General features: G+C 43.4%; 2 protein-coding genes across 4 annotated transcripts in view; one reads left to right on the top strand and one right to left on the bottom strand.

The window, feature by feature from the left end:
• Nucleotides 1-360: 360 nt before the first annotated feature.
• Nucleotides 361-1839, top strand: LOC104435976 (probable xyloglucan endotransglucosylase/hydrolase protein 23). Its single transcript, XM_010048700.3, has 3 exons — nucleotides 361-831; nucleotides 917-1110; nucleotides 1209-1839. Exons 1-3 carry the CDS (start codon nucleotides 559-561, stop codon nucleotides 1603-1605), a joined length of 864 nt encoding a protein of 287 aa, XP_010047002.2. The 5' UTR covers nucleotides 361-558; the 3' UTR covers nucleotides 1606-1839.
• A 3376-nt stretch (nucleotides 1840-5215) lies between these two features.
• The window catches only part of LOC104435977 (calmodulin-binding protein 60 B), a 7180-nt gene continuing 2226 nt past the window's right edge, over nucleotides 5216-10169 (bottom strand). Inside the window, exons 4-9 of one of the 3 annotated variants that reach the window (XM_018869531.2) lie at nucleotides 9884-9945; nucleotides 9174-9667; nucleotides 8934-9090; nucleotides 8654-8861; nucleotides 7807-8038; nucleotides 5216-6246 (exon numbers count right to left, since the gene is read on the bottom strand). In XM_018869531.2, the coding sequence (XP_018725076.2) occupies nucleotides 5681-6246; nucleotides 7807-8038; nucleotides 8654-8861; nucleotides 8934-9090; nucleotides 9174-9667; nucleotides 9884-9945 (1719 nt within the window). In that variant the 3' untranslated portion in view covers nucleotides 5216-5680. Of the gene's footprint in view, nucleotides 6247-7806; nucleotides 8039-8653; nucleotides 8862-8929; nucleotides 9091-9173; nucleotides 9668-9883; nucleotides 9946-10169 lie in introns of all 3 variants that reach the window. The other 2 variants (XM_010048701.3, XM_010048703.3) reach the window with 2 other exon arrangements.

Here is a 10169-nt window from a genome sequence, read left to right on the forward strand (position 1 = left end):
CTAAATAAATAAATAAATAATTGCTGTAGACCTGTGGGGTCTTCAAGTCGATTTTGGTAAGACCTCCCCCTAATGCTTCTTTCGTCTCTTCTGTTGGAGTTGTTTATGGCCGCCAGCTTGCTGCTGATAATTTACCTGCCCGTTTGGTACCCGTTTTAGACCTAATGACTCTGAAAATATCATTATTGTTCTCTTGAAATTATTAAAGCAAGCAGCAACGCGTTGCGTGCAATGGCCCAGGGATGAGACGAGAGACTGTCACAAGCGCCGTGTCTTAGTTAAAAGATGAGCTTTGACAGCTATAAGCGTACGTGATTTTGAAAAGAAAAAGATTGTACCTTGTGCATGCAACAACTGTGTACAGCTGAGCTAACCTCGACCTTCCTATGACTTTCCTCTGGCTCCGCACAGGGAATCGACGAGCCTTCATTCGCTCCACCCTTCCCAGTTCCCAGTATAAATAGCCATTGTCCCGTTCAACTGGATTCATCCTCTCTTTTTCACTCATCTCCTTCGGTCTCGTTTCAGTCGGTTCTTCTTGAGCTCTAGCCTGTTGTCATGGCTTCTGCTGCGCTAGCAATGATTCTCTTCACTTCCGTTCTGCTCAAAAGTTTGATGGTTGCATCTGCTGGTAACTTAAACCAAGAGTTCGACATAACGTGGGGGGATGGCCGAGCTCAGATACTCAACAATGGAGACCTCCTCACTCTCTCTCTCGACAAGGCTTCAGGCTCCGGCTTCCAATCCAAGAACGAATATCTCTTCGGCAAGATCGACATGCAACTCAAGCTAGTCCCTGGAAACTCTGCCGGCACCGTCACTGCATACTACGTAAGTATCCAAGCTCAAGCCTTGCCTCTATATGTGAATAGCTGCTTGTGATCTTTTTGCTGATGTATGTGCATGTGCATCGCAGCTGTCCTCAAAAGGGTCGACGTGGGACGAGATAGACTTCGAGTTCTTGGGAAACCTGAGCGGCGATCCGTACATTCTTCACACCAACGTGTTCAGCCAAGGCAAGGGGAACAGGGAGCAGCAGTTCTATCTCTGGTTCGACCCGACCGCCGATTTCCACACCTACTCCATCCTCTGGAACCCGCAACGCATCATGTAAGAATCGGGACAAATCCCAAAACGCAGTCTCACTGACAATGCACACATTCTCCGCGGTACTCATTCACACAGCTTTTTGCGTGCGTGCTTTACAGATTCTCAGTGGACGGCACCCCAATCCGAGAGTTCAAGAACGCGGAGTCGAGCGGCGTTCCGTTCCCCAAGAGCCAACCGATGAGGATCTACTCGAGCCTCTGGAACGCGGACGACTGGGCCACCAGAGGCGGGCTGGTGAAGACGGACTGGTCGCGAGCTCCGTTCACGGCCTCCTACAGGAACTTCAACGCCGACGCCTGCGTTTGGTCCTCGGGGTCCTCGTCTTGCGGGTCCGGCGCCGCCTCCAGCGACGGCAGTTCTTGGCTCACGCAAGAGCTGGACACGACCAGCCAGCAGAGGCTGAAGTGGGTGCAGCAGAACTATATGATCTACAATTACTGCTCCGACTCCAAGAGGTTCCCTCAGGGCCCCCCTCCAGAATGCAACCTCTCTTAAGAGAGAGAGAGAGAGGGAATGCTAGGATTTGAACATAGGACAATTCTTTCATTGAATTTTCGTATTCTTGGATATGTTTGACGATACCTTATTATTCTTTATGTAATATATTATCTTGGTTGATTATTTTGCCTCCTTTGGCAATCCAGAACAATGAAGCGAGCAATTTGGCCACGTAAAGAGTGTATTAGCTTATCGTATAAGAAAGTCCCATCTTACTGATTCGTTTTTTCCTTTGAGCCAAGCGCATTTCTTGCCACCTAATTGGCATTTGCTTGTTTAGTTGGGCCATGAAAAAAAAAATCTTTAATAAAATCAGGCTCTATATCTCTTGATTTGTGCAATAATATTATTCCAATTATTAACTGCATCTTAACAACTTAAATGGGTGATGTGAAATTGATAAATTGACAAGTGACGCTGATGAATTGCCTATGCGGCACTACATCGCTGTGATCGGAAATTTTTATTCTAACTAAAGTGACAAGGGAGTTAGAGAGAGAGAGAGAAAGCGGGGGTTGGGCGACAACCCGCCCCGATTTGACAAAGATTCAATGACCTTTGTAGGATTCAAGGGAGGGCTCGGCAACCCTCCCTATGCTTGGGCCAAGAAAATTATGTATCCATGTGACCATATATTTCATTCATCTTGATGCATCGATAGGAAAGCACGTTTATCTTTCTCACCATGGGCATTCACCTTTACAAATTTATCTTGGGAATATTACCAAAAAAAATCATAAATTTATTGCAATTTTTCCAATTTAATCATAAATCTTCTTTTTTTACCAATTCAATTTTAAATTTTTTTGTAATTACGTCAATTCAGTCAATTCGGTCAAATTTGGCTCGCCAACACTAACATGGACATTAGCCGACACAGACGGATAATTTTTTAATAATAATTTATTTTTTGAATTATTTATTTATTTATTTATTTCTTTACTTTTTCCTCCTTGCTCCTTCCTCAGGTGATTGACTAGTGGTGAGCTTGCCTCACCGTTACTAGGCAAGGGCGAGGCCGACCTTGTCAGCTCCAACGAGGCAAGCTCTCACTAGTGGATCGACGAGCTCGACATCATTGTTGCTTTGGCAAGGGCAAGCTTGCCCAGCCAATAACGAGGCAAGCCCTCACCGAATCTAAAGTGAGGGTAGGCCTCGCCAATGTATTAGCGAGCCCAATCTTGCTTAGATCCGGCAAGGCAAGCTTGCCATTGGCTGGCCGTCTTAGTCCAGTGATCAGTCCTCTCCTCTAGCCAATCACCAGAGCAAGAGGAAGAATGAGAGAGGAGGAAAAAAAACAAAAAAAAAAAAGAAGAGAAAAAATATATATCATTAAAAAATTGTTCGTCGATATCAGCTATCATCTATGTTAGTGTCGGTAAATACCAAATTTGGTCAAATGAACTGAATTTGTATAATTACAAAAGGTGAAGGATTGAATTAGCGAAAAAAAAAAAAAGGTTTAAGAGTTAATTGAAAAAATTGCAATTGATTTATGTCTTTGGTTAAAGTTATCCAAGCCTTCTCTGCATCATTGACCCAAATGCAAACCCGAGGGCAGCTGACGTCAATGAGGTGATAGTCTCGGACGTCGACGGTCGGGACAATGGTCACCCGTGGACACCCGGCGAATTCTGGCCATTCATACTTGCCTCCGCCTGAAAAAGTATGAACCATTAAAGTCCAAGCGAGAACGGACACCGGACCGAAACAAGAAGAGACGAGGGGAAAGAAATGAAATAGCACGAGGGAAACGGGCTACTATCGCCTCGCACGTATGGAGAGGAAATCGACACGTTTCGGTTTCCCTCGACTTCGTGTGGTTTTGAGCAAATGCTTTTGTTGTTGGGCCGCGACTCCGAGCTCGGTCTCTATCCAATTGAAACAAATTCGGGAAAAGTACCAAAAAGGTCTTAAACCTATTGCATTGGTACCAATTCAGTCCTAAACTTTTTAATTTGACCAATTCAATTCTAAACTTTTTAAATGAACCAATTCAGTCCTAAACCTTTTAATATTGGTACCACCCGGTCCCATCCGCCAATTTTGGTCGGCCGCTAACGTGGACGTTGGCGATGACCTGGACACCGACGTGGCAATTTTTATGATTTTTTTTTCGAATTTTTTTTCGAATTTTTTATTCTTTATTCTTTATTCTTTATTCTTTTTCCTTTTCTTTTCTACTTCTTCCTTCCCGACGGTCACTAGGTGAGGCCGAAGCCCTCGTCTGCTGCCAGTGAGGGTCGTGGCCCTCGCCCGGCCTCTCCCAGGGCTGCCGTCGAGGCGGCTTTGCCCAGATCTGGGCGAGGCTAGCCTCGCTCGCGACTGGCGAGGCCATGGCGCCCATCGCTAGGGTGGAGGCGAAGGCCACGAAGCCCTCACCAACCATTGGCGAGGGTCGCAACCCTTGCTCAACCTCACCCAGGACCGCCTCTCCTGCGGCTTAGCCCAGCTCCCGACCTCGATTTCCTCTGCTTCGTCGCCACCGACTTCTGCTCTTCTTCTCCTTCCATGAGCAAAAAGCCCCGAGCAATCCCACCAGTTGCTTCGATGGTGAAGGCTGGCCTCGCCCAGATCTGGGTTAAGCCACGAGCGAGGCGACTCTAGGCAAGGCCGAGCGAGAGCCGCAACCCTCGTCAGCGGCTGGTAAGGGCTTCGCAGCCCTTGCCTCTGCCCTGGCGATAGCCACCATGGCCTCGCCAGCCGTGGGCGAGGCTGGCGTTGCCTAGATCCAAGCGAAGCCGCCCTGTCGGCGGCCCTAGGAGAGGCTGAGTGAGGGCCGCGACCCTCGCCAGCGGCAGGCGAGGGCTTCGTGGCCCTCGCTGGCCACCGCTAGTAAGAAGATGAAAAGACAAAAAAATAAAAAAAATAATTCGAAAAAATAATTTAAAAAATCATAAAAATTGCCACGTCAGCGTCGGGTCACCAGTCGATGTCCATGTCAGCACCAGCTGGCCAAAATTGACCGGATGGACTAAATTGGTACCAATATCAAAAGGTTTAGGACTGAATTAGTACCAATGCAATATGTTTAGAATTTTTTTTGGTACTTTTCCCAAACAAATTCACATCAAGATTTTGCGGTGACTGAGTCTAATATTCACCGAGTCCTTTACTCACCCTTCTCCCTTTTTCGATGCCTTAATTTTCGGTCGCTAGCATCAGTTTCCTTGCACATTTTTTGGGGCGACGAAGACAAACGAATGGACGATTTTTAGACCATTTCATCATTAGGTTTCGCGCCTGCCATGAAGTCACATGTACCGCCAACCCACGCATAAAGGTTCCAGCAGCAACACAACCTCCAAGCACTACGAACGTGATGAGCGTCATCCACCATGATTCGATGTACGACCAAGGCGAAGAAAAATGCGAAGAGAACTTATAGTCGGACTCGAGATTTACAATGCGCCGAGACTAAGGGGCGATGGTATCAGTCTGCTTGCGCCGCTTGGCCAAAAAGGGTAAAGCATCGCATGTGTTCGATTTCCTACCTTCCACTTTAAGGCTCATCAGCACAAGAACGACTGGAGATTGGAGAATACAATAAAAAGAGGAGACAAACTTCTCTTGTAATCATTTTTAGTAGCACGAAAATCCACGTACCTGACCCTCCAATCCAGACTCAATTGGATTCGCAGCCAAAAGAGTCCACAGATTATAGTTAACATACGAAGTAAAAAATAGAAGACCTATTCATCGGTCATATCTTCACACGATTACATACCTAACAAATAAAACATGGGATGGTCAAACGCCTGAAAATGGAAATATTGTCAATCTGGCCCGACAATTAGAAGTACATTAGGAAATCCCTTATGAAAACACATACTTCATAAATGGATAAGCCTTCGAGGACTACAAATAGAACAACTGACTGTACAGGCAACTGTACAAGAGACTTCCCCATAAAAAGCAGAATCGGCAGAGATCCCTCACAAACCCAGCCAAGAGAGGCCCCAAAGCCACGATTATGTCAGCATATCAGCAAAGAGCTGCCATGAATCCTAGAACACGAGTCAAAGCCCAATATTTAGAGCATACACCATCTCAGGGACCCTTTTTTCCATTTTTATTCATCCAGCTCAATAAGTTGTGCCCGCCTCTCAGCAGCCTTCTTCCTTACGAAAAAGCCCCATCTCATCGCTGCCTTAATTTTCAGCCAACCAACAACTGCTTTACCTGGACGGGACCGCTCCTCATCAAATGGCTGTGGTGACGGCACGTAGGTAGTGAACCCATAAGCATCTTCAGGAACACTAATGGAGGTATGACCTCCCATGCTGAAGAGCCGGAGTAATTGCTGCATGTCCTCATTCTCCAGCATCTCGTGACTTCGCATGCGAATCTCTTCTTCTGTCAAAAACTCAATGTCTCCTCCCTTGTCCCGGTTGCCCGACCAATCATCAAATGGATTCAAGCCAGGTGTCTGAATCGATGGACCAGTTGCTGAAAAACCAGCTGATAGAGGTGGACCAAGGGCCAAGCCAACACTGTTGTTATTTCTTGAGCTTTGTGCTTGGTTGCTAGCCAACGGGTCTTCTGGCATGTATGAAGTACTGGTAAACTGAGACCGAGCATTAGCATTTGCAAGCTGGGACTGGGCTGAGTATCTTGCCACCATGTCGCCATTATATCCTGAAAGGGACAGAACACAACAACCCACAAAGTAAATACTGGATTCATATAGTTCCAAGCCACCTGGCATAGTAGAATTCCAATTCCATGCAAGATTGTTGCATATAGTTGTGTCCGAGCGTGAGTGATTTTGAGTGCATGTTGCTATGAAGGCGTATGGGGTGGAATGGGGTCAGGCTGAGAGAGTAAAGAGGGAGATCAAAACAATAACCGAAAGATGTAATAAGAACAACAAATAAGCAGCTCCCTTAATTTCCTCTTGGTCTAAGCAAACATTAAGAGAATCACAGAGACATTGCAGTGACTTGTGCTGGATGTCAGACACATTTAAGAGGAAACCACCAACCTCAAAAGGCAATGTGAAGTGCCTTGTCAAGAGACAAAGCATAAGTTCCTGAAGAGCGGAGATCTTTATAATTGGAAGGGAAGGGAAAAACACTTGTATTCTAAATTATCATATATGCATAAAGAAGAGTAGCCATAGGATAAAGGATTCATCCAATTAATGCATTTTCTCGATGAAATGCACTATCTACGGAAGCACCAAATAACTGATAGGTGCATGATACTCTATTAGCATCATGAGGATGAAAGATCTGTATTGCAGAAACATGCATGCTATGCTTGTGGAGCTTTAAGAGGACAACAAACATCTTTGGTACAACACCTAAGATCTTATAGCATCAAGTTTACATTCAAATCAGAAAGTTGTTACTGCTACCGATCTGAAAATGATATTCTCATCGTAATATTACTGGACATTCACTTATCTTGAAATGTCAAAATCACTTGAAGACATAAAACAAAGATAAAAAAGATTCACTTGAAGACAAAAAAACCAAAGACAATGTCGTCCTAATCACCTGAAATTCAAAATTTCCTAACTACCTTCTCGATAACACAATCATGAAAGTTGTAAAGATCAGTAGAGGCCATTTGCATGGAATTTCTCAATGAATGATTAAGCAGGAATAGTAGATGGCAGTCTCACAGCTATTAGCTTTTGTTGTGTACTTTACACATCTTTCTCCTAATAAAATTATGCACTGAGAATGACCTAAACTCAACACATATTTCACTTATTGTTTAATAAGATATTGATTACAATTCTTGGAGGGCCTTTACATTCGATAGTTTCAGAATGCTGCATATTATACTGCCTTGTTAAAGTATAGAACTCCATTTGTTCTTGGAAACTTCCAGTCCAACAAAGGGAAACAAAACATGGAAACTGAAACAGAGATTGCAGTTCTACTTTTTCCTGTTGGGTGTAACACTAACCAAATCAGTAACCAGTGGCATTATCAAAATTCCACTTAAAAGTATCTTGACACTTGGAGCTTTCACTATTTCATTGACCACTTGAATACCCAAGATTTCAAATCAAACTCTATGCTGGAGAATTTGTAGATGAGGATTAGTCTCTGTGCTTTAAATCACACTGATTCATTTTCTACTGAGAAACAATGAGAAGTAAAGCAAGATAAATTACACTCATTAAATAGAAAGGCCTCATGAGACAGATATTTAAAGCCCCAACTAACATGCAGCAAGCATTACCTCCAACAGTTAAACCTGAATCTGCTGAAGGCTGTTCAGATGTAAATGGAACAGGTAATCGTGGCAACTGCAGCTGATGATCTAAAGCATTAGAGTATTCTAGTGCCGCCATCTGTGGTTCATTTCTAGAAGACCTCCTTACTTGCTTGAAACTTAATAAAGACTTGCCATCGTACTCTACAACTTGATTCCAATTGTCATAAGCCTTCTTCACCAAAGTATCTACATAAACCTGCAACAGATTGGTCCAGTTTCACTAATTCCATGAGCCAACACCGTCCTTTTATGATATTAATTGTATTAAAAAAAAAAAGATACTAGCAAAGGGGAGTGTTAAAGAAATGTGAAAAAGAAAGAGAAGGAATAAAGAGAGAAATTATCAAAATAGAAAACAGTTCTACACCCAATAAGAATGACAGTCTGGTCAAATAAACTGTAGAGGAAATATGATCTTCCAGATTGAGGAAAGACCGCTACCTAATTTCAGTTTTTACACTAAAAAGTGGCCGAAAGAGAATAATGGTATGGTGAAAGCCTCTGAGCTGATCAAAAGTAAGCCCCAATGTGGCAGATGAGGAGTAAGCATCACATACCAGATTCACAATATCGTCAATGGCATTTGACAAGAAAAAAAAATGCTTATTCACCAGTTCAGTGTATATGTTAAAAGTCGAAAAGGATGCATAGGAAGAAATATATCTATCTACCAAGTTAAAGGATGGATCAATACAAAGCCCAACAGGCTTGTAGCATCCAATAGACAGCTTACGGATACAAAAGTCTAGACAGACAATACACATAACTGCATATTACGACAGCAAATTGCCAAATTTACAAATACACAAACCTTCTGATTGTCAGAAAGAGAATCAGCAGTCTGATACTGGTCCCCCGAAATGAAGCCACTCAGCTCAAAAATGTGGTTAAAAACTACTCCAACATTTCTGTCATCTTCGGCATAGTAAACATAGAGCTTTCCACTAAGGACACAAGTCTTGGCATGCTCCAAAAGAGCCTCCCACATCTTATTTGACATACCACTGCCCAGGATCTTCATGAAACCAGAAGAATGTTTCAGTAACAAATTAAATAAAATGTAATTCTCATCAAATCATAAACTTACACCACGCAATTTCTGCTGATCCTTAACAACAAGGCGGAGGAAGTCTTCAACTGTAAATATGTTATTGTGATTTAGCCTCTTGTGGAATGAACCATCCTTGCCGATCTTTTCCAGTCTCCATACTTCGTCTTGTAAAGCAGGTGGATAATGCTTTTTGTACACTGTAAAGATCCAAAGCAACACATTTAATCACAAACTGTATGAACAAAAAGACATTAAAAGGTCAACAACGAAGAGTAATTACATTCTCCTCTGTGATCCTTAACAGTAAAAGCTTCTGTCTTAGCCTCACGAATGCGAAGGCCTTCACCAAATCCAGAGGCAACCTTCAAGCCTAGCCTGAATTTTCTACTCCTAATCCAGCTGGAGTTATCTGTAAATGTCAATTCCCCGAGGGTTCCTACACCTTCCTTGAGTGTAATTTGCAAGTCCCCAGTCAATAGTGGCCGCTTCCCTTCACGCTCTTTAACAACATGGCTTTCAAATTCTTCTTGGGTCCATCCCTCATCGTCTTCATTGTTAAAATCACCTTCGAGCACAACGACATCCAGTTTCACCGAGGATTCTAGCCCAGAGGTGACAACATGGCTAGTATTTGCATCAACTAGGACTGCATGGATTGCAGCACCCTGCTCCCCCTCAACTTTCCCTCCAGTGAAGAGAGGAAGAGACAACCGTGATCTAAACTGCAGCTGCAAGTTTCTTCCATCTGGACCTTCGATTCGCCTGGGCGATGCTCTGATATCAAACTATTCCAAATTAATGTTGCAACCCCTGGACTAAAACAATCTTTTGCTTGTTCGTGTGAACATGCACGTGCATGTGTGTGTGTGTGCAAGAGAGAGAGAAAGAGAGAGAGAGAGAGAGAGAAGAGGAGAAGAAACAAATAAAAGAAGGCAACAGTATTCCCCAGAAAGAATATAATTAAACCAATTTAGTGACAAAAGGCCTCACCTTCCATTTAGTCTAGGGGGGCCCCCCAACTTAGCCAGTGCTCGCTCAACTTCCTCGCTGACCTGCTCAGAATCAATTACATGAGAAGTAGGCAGATGCCAGGTCATGGTATAGTGATACATGATCTATCACGTCAAGGAGAAAGCAGCATCCTTTTTCTACATCATATTATGTTACAAACAAAAGAAAATGACAGTATTAAAGCCAAAAACTATCTCCAGTTAAGAAGAAGAAATTGAATGTCAGCTTACAGTAAGTATTTCCTTGAAATAGAAAAAAACTATCT

Source organism: Eucalyptus grandis, chromosome 3 (assembly GCF_016545825.1).
Source record: "Eucalyptus grandis isolate ANBG69807.140 chromosome 3, ASM1654582v1, whole genome shotgun sequence".
Taxonomy (NCBI): domain Eukaryota; kingdom Viridiplantae; phylum Streptophyta; class Magnoliopsida; order Myrtales; family Myrtaceae; genus Eucalyptus; species Eucalyptus grandis.